General features: G+C 51.3%; 1 protein-coding gene across 3 annotated transcripts in view; it reads right to left on the bottom strand.

Annotated features, from left to right (window-relative positions):
- SCARA5 (scavenger receptor class A member 5) overlaps positions 1–15,516 on the bottom strand; it is a 125,621-nt gene that overhangs the window by 42,453 nt on the left and 67,652 nt on the right. For all 3 annotated transcript variants that reach the window (XM_049632395.1, XM_049632396.1, XM_049632397.1), the window contains exon 4: positions 8,628–9,302. In XM_049632395.1, coding sequence (XP_049488352.1) covers positions 8,628–9,302 — 675 coding nt within the window. The remainder of the gene's footprint in view (positions 1–8,627; positions 9,303–15,516) is intronic.

Below are 15,516 nucleotides of genomic sequence, written 5' to 3'. Positions count from 1 at the left end.
GCTCCCCATCGATCTCCTATGCCCGCCTGTCCCCACCGTCCCCCCCACCCCAGGCTGCTCGCGCATCACTTTACTTTTGGCCAGAGCCTCTCTGAGCCAGCGTTCCTGCTGAGGGTGGGCATGGCCCATCTGAACGGGCATATTTGGTGCCACTCAACACTTATCTCACACTGCCTTGTCCTGGACTCACAGATATACATGTCCTCTCCTTCCCAACAAAACTGCCAGCTTCATTCTTGGCATCCCTGTCCCAGCTGTGAAGAGCCAGACTCTAAGCTCCCTCCTCTTGCTGCCTTGTGAAAGAAAAAGAAGACCCAGGAAAATGCCAAATCCATATTGTAGCGAATTGAAGAGTGTCCCTTCAAAATTCATGTCCACTTGGAACCTCAGAATGGAACCGTATTTGGAAATAGGGTCATTTGCAGATGTAGTTAGTTAAGAGGGGCTGATCCTGGAGGAGGGTGGGTCCTAACCCAATGGCTGGTGTTGTTATAAGAAGATAAAGCACAGCAGACGCATGGGGAGAGTGCTATGTGAAGGGTGGGGGGGGAGATTGTAGTGTCTACAAGCCAAGGAATGCCAAGGATTGTCAGCAACCACCAGAAGTCAGGAAGAGACCAAGAAGAATTGTCTCCTGGTGCTTACAGAGGGAACATGAGCCTGTGAACACCTTGACTTTCAGACTTACAGCCTCCAAAGTTACAAGAGAATCGGTTTCTGTTGTTTGAAGCCACCCACTTTGTGGTCCTTTGTTATGGTAGCCCCAGGAAACCAAAACATGCACACTCACAACACAGCAGCAATGGATTGCACAATAAATATTTGATGAATGAATGAGATCAGAGGGTGTTAATACGTACAAAACAACCAGGCAGCCAAGACCAAGATGTACTGATACATTCCAAAAGTTGGCACCATCATCAGACCCTAACCCAAGTTGACAGCTGTTTAATAATTCGATGGCACATACACAGGAAAAAAGCAGTCAACAACTTAAAAATGCACGCACGACACACAAATCACTTAAAGGGACCGCGTTTTGTGGCCATCTTCCTCTCTTCTATGAAGAAAACCAAAGGAAGACTGGCCATGTTGATCCCAGGTTTCAGGTGACAGCATTGGGACACAGAATCTGTTAAGAACACACCTGAGATTATACAGCAAAGGAGAGGCATGGTGGAAGGAGCAGATGAGATTTCCACCCCATATTCCAGCAATCTCTCTGTCAGGTCAGAGCTGCCGCCAGGGACACGGAGAGGTACCTGGATGTCTGCACTCTACGAGCTGTCCCTGAGCGAGACCCCCTCCCCCCTGCCCCCAGTACACTCTTCTGTGCCCTCCTACCCTCCCCACCTGGAACACAGCGCGCCTGGAACTGATCAGGTCAAGGATGCAACGGCTTGAACACTCCACAATTTGCTCTATTTGCTCTGCTGAGGGTGTGCCTCAACACGTGGATCCTCCCAGGAGTAATTCTCACCAAAGAAGGATGCTGCCCAGGGAATGATCCGTGATGGTAGGGCATCAGGGTGGCAGCGATCATTTGGAAGGTAGGGGTTGAGTACGGACATGGAGTGTCTTAAGTTCAGATCCTGGTCCTGGAAAATCTAAGTTAAAGTTCCTTCCCCAGACATTTGTAGTGAGGAGTAAGCAGATGACATGACACACGGGCTATAAAGGGGCTTGGTAACCTTTGAGTGGCAAGGCCATCCTCATCGTCTGTACCCCCACTTTCATAATGCTTCATCAGAACGATTCCAAGATCACCTCGCATAGTCATTCTGAGCTGCACCCAAAATCACCTTGCCACGCTTGGCTGGCTCATTCAGGGAGAGGGCCGAAGACATCCTACACACAGGTGTAGTTTTTTAAGACACAGATAAGTGGTTAGTAAGGCCCTTTACTAGAGATGAACTGGGAGGAAGTTGGAATGGACCGTAAAGATGGGCGCTGATTTTCAAGCCTTGGTCACGCCCTTAGGTGGAACTGGTCCCACAGACTCAGAAGGACCTAAACTGTGGTCAGTGGTTGAGTCTCATGGGGCCAGGCTTCCTGGAGCTCCAACGACCAAGTGCTTCTTCAAATCACTGCTGCCCCGTGGATAATGCACACTTGGGCTCTGACATTTTATCATTTTCTCTGGAATCCAGGCCAAAAATTGAGCCTGCTTTGACTCCTCTCTTTTCCCTGCTCCCCATAACCCCCTTGCTCATCAAGGCTCGTCATCAAGGTGAATCCCATGTCATTCTCTACCTCCTTCCTCATTGCCACCACCCTCATCAGAGTCTCACACCCAACCTTGTAAAGACCTCCTTGTCTGAGGGCTAAAACCCATTGTGCTGTCCCATTGATCTTGTCAGAATCCAGTGAACTCACAGCCTCTGTGCTCAAAGCACAAGGGGCCACAGCCCCTCTCCTAGAGACCCCTACAGATCATTCACCACCTGACCCCTTCTGCAAACTCACAGCCTGATGCTTCCAGATGCGAGCTCTCTTTCACCTCCGCAAAACCATTCTCATGTGTCCCCAGACATCCACCAAATCTTTCCCTTTCTAGGAGTCCTGTCCCTCTCAGGCCTGGAGCTCACCTCCAAGCACACTGTTCTGATCTCTCAGGGCACCAGGGAAGAGCCCCCAAATCTCAGAGCTGGAAGGCCCCTCACACATCACTGTGCACAAACTCCTCATGGAAGCACCCCTGAACCTGGGCGGGCCACCTTGTGCCCGCTCACTGGGCCCTGTCACTCATCTCGCACTGTGGTCCCCAAGGAGGACAGGCCTGTCTATAGGGCCGAGCCCCACTCTCTGCAGCCCTATACCTCACAGGGCACCTGGCATACCGTAGAGATTCTATGAACGACTTCTGGGCAGTTGTAAAAGCCATTATGGTTATCACCGGTCCTAGTAGTACCCAGCTGAGCTTTTTAACTTCTTGACTCTTTATACTGTGACTTGCTCATCCTTTCTCTCACTAGAGCAGGCCAGAGCATGGAGGCAATCTGGGACAAGGAGGAGTGGGGTCTATCTCTCCACCATTGTGAGAACGCTTCCGGCGCCCCCTCCATTCTGCTTCTGGTCCAGGGCACCAGCTTCCCTTTCAGCCCACCTCCTACAGGTGGGACAGGGAGGTGGAAGAGGAGGAGGAGGAGGAGGAGGAAGAGGAGGGAGAGAACCCTCTAGCCCTGTGCCCTGTGTCTGGAGTCCCCTCCTGGGGCCTGCCCACCAGTCCAGTCCTGTGCTCCCACACTGCCCCCAGGGCAGTTCTGCCCCCAAGGGGGCTGCCCATGAGGTGTGCCAGCTGGAAACATCTCGAGAACAAACGAAGGATGTGTGACTGAGCATTTGGGAGAAACACCAGGGTTCCTCTGGGAACCAGCCAACAGAGAGGGAAAAGCAATCCGTCCTCCCTTCCCGGATCCTGGTTTGAGTGATGGGGTGGGGGACCCGCATGTGCTGGAATCTGGACAGATCCCTGCCAAGAACAAATTATCATTCCAGCTGATGAAGTGGGCCTGAAGCCAGCAGAACAGCAACCCAAATCCATAAACACCACCCCCTGCACCACGCTAATCCCAGGGCGGCTGACCAAGGTGGAGTCCCCCAATTAACTGCCCCGCTCCCACCCCCTGACGTCACGTGGGCACTGGGCTCTCAGCTCTATTACCTTTACAGTTTTGCACGCTCTCCCACTTCCTTCACTGTGTGCCCAGGGCAAGGACTGTTAGCCGTGTTTCCTGGCTTGGGGGGGGGCTTGGCCCAGAGGCGCAGGTGCTGCCCCTGGCTCCGGCCCAGCCTGTAAGGCCAGCCTTCGTCTGAGTGTCATGGGCTAAGGGGTGGCGGGCCAGGCCGGATGCAAGTGCGTGCTCTCCACTCCCTTTCCAGCAGAGAGGCTGGCGTGGAAGGTGACAGGACACAATGCCATCTAGCCCTCCCGGGGAGCCTCCACACAGTCCGTGCTTCCCAGTCTTCGGTAGAGCAGGAACACTATTTACATATCACCCTGCTCACAGAGACCTTGTCACCTCCAACACGTCCCTATGCATGAGAGGCCAGAGCTGGAGCCCGGAACCCATGGCCTCGCTCCATCACGTCATCCATTTATAACACTGCTGGAACTGGACTCTCTACTGCACAGCATGTTTAAAAAGCGGCTCACAGATAAATCTGCTCCGCCAACTCGTGTTCATGAACTGAGAGATACATTTTCGAGTCCTGGCTGGGGCCACCCACTTGGGATTTGACTTGGGCAAGTCATTTCCCCTCTCTGAGCCTCAAGGTCCTCAACTGTAAAACAAGAGGAGTGGACTAGATGATTACAGAGCCCATTACCAGGGTAACATTCTGTGATTCTATAACTTTCCATCTAGCAAACAGGCCATCTGAATATGATGGAGAGTCCTGCCTTCCTGCCTCGCTCACCCCTTGCTGGTTTCTCTCCCTTCTCCTGGTATACCTCCCCTCTCTGGTTATCTTCCCCCTCCTATATGGCCCCTTCACTGGTTACCTTTCCCCCTCTTGGTATGCCTCCCCTCTCTGGTTATTTTTTTCCCTCCTGGTATGGCCTCTCTCTGGTTACCTTTCCTCCTCCTGGTATGTCCCTTCTCTGGCTATCTCCCCCCTTCTGGTACACTTGCCCTCTCTGGTTATCTTCCCCCTCCTGTATGCCCCCCTCACTAGTTACATTTACCCCTCCTGGGATGCCCCCCACTCTCGGTTATCTCCTCACTCCTGTATGCCTTTTCTCTCTGATCATTTAAGTTCTCTGCTTCTCGCAAACCACAGACAGATTTCAACAGACATGATTAATACTGAAAATCCAAAGCAGAAAACAAAAAGCACTGCTGTGAATGTACACAAAAGACAAACCGGAGACAAAGTTCAGAGAAAACTGTATAACGAAGTGAGAGAATGAAAACCATTTGGGGTCAAGCTCAAGAATAACATAAATAAGCTCATAGTTGAAAAATATACATAGTTGAGTATTTGTAGATTTTGCACCAGGAAAGGGCAAAGAGGGGGAGAGTGTGAGTGTGTGTGTGAATGTGATTGTGTGTGTGTGTGTGTGTGTGTGTTTAAAGACTAAGAGAGGAACTGGACAAACTTAAGGCAGAAAGGCCATTCCAGAGAGCAGTATGGAAATGCATAGAAGCTTAGCCAGTAAAACACCTCTTATCCAAAAGCCAGGGTAGAGTTTTGTCTCATTAAAGTTAAATGGTGATGGTGCATCTGGGTGGCTCAGTCGGTTAAGCGTCTGACTTTGGCTCGGGTCATGATCTTGCAGTTGGTGAGTTCGAGCCCCACATCAGGCTCAGAGCTGAGAGCTGAGCTGAGAGCTCAGAGCCTGGAGCCTGCTAAGGATTCTGTGTCTCCCTCCTCTCTCTGCCCCTCCCACACTCACTCTCTGTCTCTCTAAAATGAATAAACTTCAAAAAAAAAAAAAACCTTTAAAGTTGAATGGCAATTACATCAGATATGCCACACAGAATCTTCTCTAATCATGCCAGTTGGGTCCCTGGCAACCACGAGAGAGGGAAGTGGAAAAGGGAGATACTGGATGCGGTGGTGATCCTGGGAGCCAGAGGGACTGAGTGGTGTTCGTCTCCAAGGAGCCAGCAGCCCATCGAGAATGCAAAGCTTGAGGACTAGAAGGCAGGCTGGGCAGGACTGAGATGAAACTTTCGGTTCCAGGGAACAGAGTGTGAATCTTAGTTTAAGAACCAAAGAAAGACTATTTGCAGGATTCCACTGGAAAAACCTTCACAAATGAATGCCCCACAGCCGCTTCGGTTCAAGCCAAGGAGAGTAGGCTTGCACATTGAAGAACCAGGATGTGAAATGCTGGAAGAGGCCCAGGAGGATGCGCCAGCAGGAAGCATGGTGGTGTCTACTGACTGCAAGAGGGAGGAAGGGGGGAGGGGCGGGGAGGGACTCCCCCCAAACACCCCCAGATGGAGTCCAAGAGACAACTCTCTTCTCCCTTTTTGCTCAGAGCTGGGATCTTTCCTCCCTAGAGAGCAGGATGGTCAGAGACAAGAACATGATTTCTGAACCAGAAAGATCCCCATTCAGACCTGGACTTTGCTACTTGCCAATTGCATAAGAAACAGTGGGAAATTTATTCAACTTTCTCATCCATGAAATAGGGACAATCATACCCTTTTGCAGGATGTGAGGATCAGCAGTCTTTAATGTCTATTTAGAGAATGAGTGTCGACATCACGTCTGGCTCATAGTAGGTCATAATTCAGTACAGCTGCTATTGTTAGAAAGTACCTGACAGGTGGCTATGGGCAGAGAAGGCCAAGGAAAAGAGAAGAGGGGAAAAACTAAAATCCCAGGGGTGTGGATTTGGAAGAATAAATTCTACCTCCTGCCCTCCTTTGGTTTCTGGGAAGTGAAAACCTGAGTGACCCAGGACAAGAAAACCAACGCTCTGACTGTCCAGGTTCAAGATCTAACAGTCGCTTTGCAAACATTGACGGAGTTCATGTGCATTGCACTGTGAGGTGCTGGGGGAGGTGCAGGGGGGCACAGAGGCAGGGGCTGGGGTGTAGCGCAGCGTGGTGAGCACTGGGCAGCGGGTTAAACATCCTGGCCGGATCACTGAATTATACACTTAAGTGGGTGAACGCTGCAGCATGTAAATTGTACCTTATTAAAATGGTTTGAAAACAAAACATCCTGGGTCAGATCATTACCAGCTGTGTGGCCTTGTGTAAATCAGGCATTTCCTCTGGGAGCCTCAGTTGTTTGCCTGCAGGAATCCTACCCTGCACTAAATAATAAAGGCTGCCTTCAACCAACCTCACAGTTGGTCTTGGGACCCACTTTAAAGCAAAATAATGCACCTCAAAGCCCTCTGTGGACTGGAAGGTACCATGCAAATGGAAGGCTCCATCGTCACCACTTTCTGCTCTGCTAAATGGAGAAGCTCAGGGGAGGAGACTTCAGTGAGCTACAGGGGCCGGCGGCGTTCTTGGAGGAGGCGGGCTTGAGTGAGATCTGGAGGATCAGTGGGATCTGGATGACGAGGAGGAAGAGGAGGAAGGAGGCACTGCCGTAGAAGGAATAGCTAAGGAGGTGGGAAGTGTGGGCCGTGTCTCTGGGGCAGTGACAAGACACGACCCGCTGGACGGGATGCTTCCCACAGGGCATGGGGTACAAACTGGCTGCTTATGGACCGTATGTGGCCCACAGAGTTAGACAGTTAAACATTTCTAGAACATTCCACGTTTCTGGTTTCTTGTGTAAAATGGGAAGACTTTGTCAAAGCCAGGCCCACATTCCAGCCTGGCCCAAATCCGGTGGACCTATCATAGCCCCAACTACTCACCACCAAGGTCACACCACTCGTTGGCACTGCTGAGCTTGCCCCTACAGACAGTTCTGTTTGTAACCTCTGGTATAGGGGAACAGGCAGAGGAGAAGGCCGGGAAGACAGCTGGGGTCAGGTGTGTGATAGAAAGCACAGCAGCTCTGGGATCAGAAAAGCGTGGGTCCAAATCCCGCCTCCATCACCTCCTAGCGAGAGACAGTAGTAAGCAGGTTCCTGAATCTCAGCGTACTCACTGTTGTTTTTCAAAGACATTATATGGTGGTAGCTACACTTGCGGCAAACACAGCCTAGGGTATAGAGTTGTCTCATCACTACGTTGTACACCTGAAACTAACGTACCATTGTGTGTCAATGATACTTCAATAAAAATTTAAAAATAAAAGACGTCATAGGAGGCATGCTTCCATGGTACCTGACATACTTGGTCTTCAGCGTGGTATTATTATTGCCTACTGTCAGGCTAAGAGTATGTACTGAATCTGGCAGAACCCGGGGAGCCACAGGAGAGTCCTGAGTCGGGGTGGGGGGCAGATGATGTGGGAAAAGTGCATTTCATGAAAGGCGCCTCTGACAGTGATGTACGTGCAGGGCAGACAGCAGCAGGAAGGAGAAGGGGTGAGGCGGGTAGGGGGCAGTTAGGGGTGCTTCGAAGAGAGGAAAGCTGACTCTAAAGGTTCTAGAGTTTGTGGGCTGGGGCAAAAGTACCAATGGGGGCCCACACATTTTTGCCATTATATTGAAGAGTTCTAAATGAAGCTAACACATTGTTCAACGTGTTCTTCTGCCTGGATGAATATAGGTAACAGCCTGGAAGGCCAAGTTCAAAGGTGGGGTTCGCCAATTCCTTGTCCCGCTGGAACACCACGACCCTGGAGACGCCTGTTCCTGCCCTGAGCCTGCTGCCTCACCCCCTGCGGGAAACCCTTGGAGGTTCCCCCCCACCCCTCACATCCAAGCTCTGGCGACCCAGTCCTCCATTAGCGACCCTTGGCCATTCTGCTGCCCAAGGGTGTGGACACTGCGCGTGCTCTCTGGGAGGTGGGAGGGGGGTTAGGGTTACCCAGGGGAGAGACCGACCTAGGCCAGGAAATTGTGGGCGTAAAAGCTCCAGGGTCCTAGAGGGCAAGATTTAATAAAGGGGCCTAGCCTCTCCGTGGCGAGTGGATTCGGGGAGGGAGGGGGACTCCCGAGCCCTGAAGGAGGGGTGCGCAGGAGGAAAGCCTGCACGGCGGCGGGGGGTAGGGGGCCCAGGCAGCTAACGGGCTGGGGCTCCAGTGGGCCAGGCAGGTACCTTTGGCGAGGGAGATGTTCCTGAGCGCGATGGAGTGCTCCCAGTCTTTGAGACGCAGGTCCTCGGTGACGGTGTTGAGCACGGCCAGCTCCTGCTTGAGCTGCAGTGCCATGCCCATGTGCACCAGCCGCATGCGGCGCGTGTCCTCGCTGGCGTTGCTGACGAGCACCTGCAGGTCCTGCAGCCGCGTGCTGTGCAGGGCCACGTCGTAGGACAGGCTGCGGTTGAGGCCGCGCAGCGCGCCGCCCACGTCGGCCAGCTCCTCGCCCAGGACGCCCACCCTGTGCGCCAGCCCGTCCAGCAGGCCCGCGTGGCGCCGCAGCAGCAGCTGGCTGCGGTTGCTCTCCACCTGCAGCTGGTAGAGCTCCAGCTGCGCCGCGTCGCTCTGCTGCCCGGTGCGGTCCCGCAGCAGGGCCACCGCCTGCTCGGTCTGCGCCGCCTGCGCCTGCAGCCCCCACAGCGCGCCCTCCAGCCGCTGCACCGCGCCCGCCAGCGCCAGCAGCGAGTCCGACTGGTTCTGCAGCGCGTCCTGCACCTTCCACACCTGCTCGGTCAGGTCCGCCTGCAGCGGAGCGTGCAGCAGCCGCAGCTGCAAGTCCCGGAAGCTCTCGTTCAGCCGGTTCACGTTCCGGGTCAGCACCTTCAGGTCGTCGGGGGAGCTCCGTGGCCTGGACACTGCAGAGGAGGGGGGGGGGGGGGGGGGGGAGATATGAGCTCCGCTGGGAGGGTCCCAGGTCCCGGGAGGCAGGCCCAGCCGGAGCCTAGCATCCAGTAGGCGCTCAGTGAAGGGAAAGCAGAGGGTGGCTATGGTGGAGTGCCTCAGTAGATCCCGCGCACGGTGCTAAGCCACTGGTCCCCAAACTGGTCTGCCCATTAGATTCACCTGGTGAGGCGTCCTGCCCACAAAAAAATGTGATCCACTTGGTCTGGGGTGTGACCTGGGATTTGGCATTTTTAAAAGAGCCCAAGATAATTCTAAGGTGCAGAGCAGTGGTACTCAACTCACCATATGGGTGAGGTCGATCCACGTGACATGGTCATTTCTGTATGTCGAAAATGGCCAGATATCAGCAGCTTCACGTGGCTAGCCCCGATATATTGAGTGTTATCCTCTCAACTTTAGGAAGCTGGTACTATTATTATCCCCCTTTCGGGTCAGAGCTGTTAAAATCCCCCCAAAGTAGAATAGCAAGTAAGTCCTGGAGCCAGGATTCCAACCCAGGAAATTCTGGGCTTGCTTGCTCCAGAAGCTGGGTGCTTCCCTACAAGTGTGCCCCCAGAACTGTTTGAAGGGAGCACACCAGCAGCGGACTCAGCCAGGCTCTAGGCAACACTGTCTTTCCCAGCCTCCTGAGTCCAGGCTCCCATCCCCCACCTCTGCTCCCCTGCTGCGCCAAGAGCCCCAGGTACAGATGCTTTTCTATTCATACCCTCCCTTCTCTGCCTCCTCCAAACCCTTTCCCCAAATCCTCTATTTCCCTCCTCAAGCAAACAACCCACCTCAGTGACTTTTCACCCTTTCCTTTTGGAAAGGCTCCCTTTTCTTGGTTATAAGCAGCTATTTCACAAGAGTAAGGGGAAGGCTGTGCATCTTAAGAATTACAGTCTAGCATCTGGTGTCTCCTGGAAGCTTGTGGACTCTGCTGACTCAGGTTCACCACACACCCCAGAAGTCAAGGGATGCTGCTTGTCTGCTGTGCGTTGTCCATGGCTGTACCCACCTCTGCTCTGCACACTAGAGAAATGGAAACTAGCGTGGGACAGGGTAGGAGGTGGGAGCAGATGAAGCACAGAGGGAATTCTGCCTTGGAAATCTTGGAATGGGGAGAGCAAGGAACTTTGTCCGCAGCCTGTTCAGACAAAGATAACTTGGGATAGGATAGCTCTCTCCCAGAACCTCAGGTGGGAAGGGGGCGGATAGGTTGTTCACGTGTTTGAGCCATCCTTTGGTGATGCTTCTGGAGGCGCACAGCATCTGTGGTGGCCACTCTGGAGGGGCTGAGTCACTTCAGATTAGATTCAGAGACCCGCAGCACTAGGTGGGGCCTTGGAGTCCCCATCTCAACGTCTCCCTCGCCCAGAACTTTAATCTCCAAGAAGATCACATGCCGAGTTGGCATCCAGCCTCTGCTTATACTCGTTTTTCTGCCTTCCGTTACTTCTAACTGTTGGAATGTTCTGCATTCGCTTCAGACTGGAAATCTGCCTTCCCATAGTTTCGATCCACTGGTCCTGCCCTTTGGGGTCATGTAGAGTTAGTGAAACATTTTTTTTCCCACAAGACAGCTCTTCAGAATTTCAAAATTTCTGGTTTGAAATCTGTATTACGTTCATCTGTTCTCTCATGACTAGGTTCTAAGCCTCCCTCCATATATCCTGGCTGCCCTCCTCTGCACACACTCCAGGGTGTCAACATCCCCTTAGGGGTGGTGCTTTATCCAAGTGTGCTTTTCCAAGGTGTGGACAGACTGGACAAATTATGGTAGAAGGATCGTCTCTTTCATTCTGGGCATGAGACTTCTCATGTGGCCCAAACTGGGCCCTGTTTAGCCTCATCTGGGCTTTGTGGATTTTAGTCATTGGATTTGGATCTATGCAGTCTTTGGTGAAAAACCTCCCCAATTTACGGATGGAAAGACTGAGGCCAGGAGAGTATAAGTGAACTGCCCAAAGGCATGCATTCTGCCTCCTGGTCCAATGGTTCATGTCACTGCTCCGTGCTCTGGAAGCTGAGCTACAGAGTTGTCAATACAAGTTGAGGCTCTGGGGAAATGAATTCATGACCCAGTCACAACCACAGGAATTGTCTGCCTAAGAAATCATCATAGGCCAGGCTTTGATTTTAAAGCCAGTGTGTGTCCCATATTCGACCCAGATTGGTTGGCAAGTATTAGAGACAGGGTGACTGGAAAACAGAAAGCCCGGTAATTTAGTGTCAGTCCCTGCCCACGATGCCCCTGGAGTTCAGAGAGACACTGCAGCTTATCAGATGTAGTAAGAACACTCTGAGCTTTGCAAATTCTGGTTTGAAACCTGAATTGTGAGTGACTGAGGGGAACAGCACAACCTACTTGCTTTGAGTTTCAGGTCGGCCAGAAGCAGCAACAGAACACTCCTACCCTCTGTCGGCTCCCCGGTGACTCCTTCCCTCTGCAGGTGACGCACGTGCCTGATGGGTGCCCTGTGCCCTCGGAGGGCCCTGGCCTTGCCCATCAGCCCTCCTCCCAGAACGTGCCAGCCCTAGGGCCCTTCTCTCTGTCCAGAAAACTGGGCTGAAACTTGCCCATGTGGTGTGGTTGACAGTCAGCTACCCCATCCCTGAGAGTTCATTTGGGTCTTTTCTTCTTGTTCATTGCACAACCAGTATAAACAGACACCCAAATAAAAGAGAGAAAAAAATTCTTCCACGTTCCCACAGCCTCCAACAAAGCACACTGGGTTTCTTTCTCTTGCTTCGTTCCTAAGCATCCCCAATCTTTACAATTTGACTTCTGAGTTGGTTTTTTTCCCTTAATATGATTATTTCATAAACATCTTCCCATCCTTCTGTCTGTCTTTTATAATTTTGGTGGCCCCGTAGAGCCCAGCAAGGGGATGTGTGGTAAGTTACCCATTCTCTTACCATTAAAAATTGTTTTCAATCATAGTAAAATAAATGCCGAAAGGTCTCTCCTTGTTTTGAATGTTTTCCTAACAACAAATTCCCAGAAGTTGGATTAGTAGGTCGAAAGGTATAAACATTTTTGTGATTCTAAAACGCTCTGGCCAAATCACTTCCCCCAAAGTTATATGTATTTACAGGCACATTATAGATTTTTAAATGTACCACTTTAAACATGCCAGATACTCAGTGCAACGGGGTGTTCACGGATCTTCATATTAATTTCACAGATGTAAAATAGCACCTTGTTATTTTTTGTGTTAGTACATGTGCATTTTAGAGGCGGCCTTTTCAAGGGAATGCATTAGCTCAAAGGAATGATTTAGACATTTTAGGTACCCAGGCTACTTAGAACAGAAATTATTTGGAGGGGTACATCCTCTCCGGGCACCAAATCATACTGTAGAAGCCTGGAGCAGCCTCCCTTTTTCGGGATCACTTACCCACCCCAAAAATGAATTATCTCCTTCCAACAGTCACAGTGTGTTCTCAGCCCACACCACCACCACCACCCACCCTCTTCCCCCACTTAATTCCTTCCAGATGTTTGCTGTCCTCAACAGGGAACAATTCTTCTTGAGTGTGACTCTCTTAATTCATGTTTATGCAAACAGTTCATTTATCTCTCTGCCTGGCGTACTTTCTTTTAATGTGCTTTCATTATTCTTCAACTTTTATACTTTCACAAAGGAGACAAGAAATCATAGAGTAACAATAACTGGCATTTCCCGAGAGCTTACTATGTGTCTGCACTATTCTAAGTGCTCGTCACATTAATACACTCCATCACGTAACTACCCTATGAGATAAATATTACGATTATCCTCAGATTCCAAACGAGGAACCTGACGCATAGAGAGGTTAGGTAACTCACAAGGTCACACAGCCAATAGAGGGAGGAGACTGACTTTGGGCCCTGGGCAGTTTGGTTCCAGAGCTCCCGGCTCTTGACCGTTTCGTGGTATTGTTAAAAGGATGGAAAGCACTGAACAATTTTTTTTTTTTAAACAAAGACGTACAAATATGAAATAAGCTTTTGAAGATAGTGAGTTCCCCATCATAAACTCAGGCTGGAGTCAGGCTGCTCGTCAGGAATCATGTAGACATTCAAACTTGGATTCTGATTCAGTACTGAGGGCTGAATCCTAATTAACGTGTTAATGCACGTAATACTGTTAATAATACATGATGAGTGCATTAACGTCTGCCTTAGGCCATGTCCTGGGCTACGAGGCTTGCACATACACACCTCCTGCAGCCTTCTTGCCAGCACAGCAAGTGAATATTGCCTCCCCACCCACTCCCCGGCCCTGAGTCAGCCCTCTGTTCCACAGTTGTCTTTTATATTAATTGAAAAAAAGCCATCACGTGCTAGTTCAGTGGAGGTGCTCCAGATGTGAGTGACCACAGAGGCTGTCTTCCCCAAATGCATCTGGCATACCTGCGATGCCTGCAAGCCAGAAGAGCCTCGTGTGGGCAGGGAGGAAGAAAGCTAAGCATTCTGTTTGGTGTGACCTGGCTGAAACCTTGGGTGGTGGTGTCAATGACCCTTTATCTTTGTATAAAAGTTTGTACTCATTACCTCTTAATTTTCAACATAACTAACCTGGGGAGGTAGGCGGGGCAAGTACTTATAAGCTAATCTAAGGATGAAAACAAGCGTCAAGAGATTGCCAGAAGTATCAAGTAAGGATGAATTGGGGTCCTGTGTCCCCTAATCCAGCACATCGTCCTCAAAACCTACTGCTGGGATAGTCAGTCACTAGCTGAACTCCAAGTTCTATAGGGGGAAGGAGGGTGGGAGGTGACATTTACTAAGCACCTGCTATGTGCCAAACTCCATTCTCTCTTACCGGAAGTTGCTTCATTCGCTCTTCCCAACAACCTTGTGGAGTAGGAATTATTAGGCCCATTTTAGATGAAGAAGCTCACGAAGGTGGCAGAGCACAATAGCAGGCTGTGGCTGCTCAGGCTCTGATGGTCCCGCGGGCTCTACCACGTTTCCTCCCTTGCACAAAACGGCATAGAGCACCTGTCCCCTGTCTTGGCAGGGGAGCACTGTTGGAGTGCACTGGCTCTACTCCAGCCCACGGGGGCAGGAGGCCTAGTCAGGGGCTGGGAGAGCAGGAAGTGACGTGGCATCTGAGCCATTGGGGGGAGGGTGACCCACGGGGCCGGGGAGGGGCAGGCACTAGAACACTGCCAAATGCCATGCAGTTCCCCTGGTGATCCTCCCAAGCCTGCAGGCACACGGTATCACCATTTTGTAGGAGAAAATAGCAACACTAGAGAGATTAAGGAACCAGCTCACGGCCACCCTGCTCCAGGAGTCCACACTTCTTTCATTGCCCCACGCCATGGTACTGCCTTGTCTTCATGTAGGCCAGGGACACGGGAGGAAGGGAGGTAGGCGGGTATCAGAAGTCATAGATCGTGTTAAGGGCACAGTGTGGGAATGGATGGGGCTGAAATAAAACTACAAAGTGAGCTTGTTGATAGAAGCACCACGAGAAAGAGGGGGGCCTTCTTTCAGGGGGTCTGCAGAGCTGGCTTGAATTTGTTGAGCTCTGGATACATGGGACTTTAACAGAAAATAAATTTAAAAGTGGAGACTAGGGGTGCATGGGTGGCTCACTTGGTTAAGCATCTGACTCCTGGTCTGGTTTCACATTATGATCTCATGGTTCACAGGCTCAAGCCCTGCGTTGGGCTCTGCTCTGACAGTGTGGAGCCTGCTTGGGATTTTCTCTCTCCCTCTCTCTCTGCCCCTCCCCTGCTCACACATGTGCACTTTCTTGCTCATTCTATCTCTCAAAATAAACAAATAAACTTAAAAAAAAAAGTGGAACCTAATATTCCTCCAGAATGTGTAACAATTAGGTTATCACCAGAGCTTTATGATTTAAAGTGATGCACACCTTTATTAGGGTTCTCCTGGCTCCAAGACACAGGAGGGAACCAGGGACAGCCTCGGGGCATGTTCCCCGTGCAGTCCCACAGGGCTCCAGGCTCAGAAGGGGACTGTACTGGGGCTTTATGCTCTGCAGTCACCATTTTGAACTTTCGATGATTTTTCTTTGAGTCTGTGTAAGTGAAGTCTGATAGGACAGTGGCACCTCGGTCTATGTGCATGCCCACCTCCCGCCAGCCTGGGACAAAGTCTCCTACCCCCACCCAGGGGCCCCTGCCCCAACAGGGACATCAGGATCCAGTCAGTTCCAGAAGGAT

The sequence above is a fragment of the Panthera uncia genome, chromosome B1, assembly GCF_023721935.1.
Source record: "Panthera uncia isolate 11264 chromosome B1, Puncia_PCG_1.0, whole genome shotgun sequence".
Lineage (NCBI taxonomy): Eukaryota > Metazoa > Chordata > Mammalia > Carnivora > Felidae > Panthera > Panthera uncia.
Note: the sequence above shows the minus strand (reverse complement) of the source record. Positions and strands in the feature narration are given on the sequence as shown.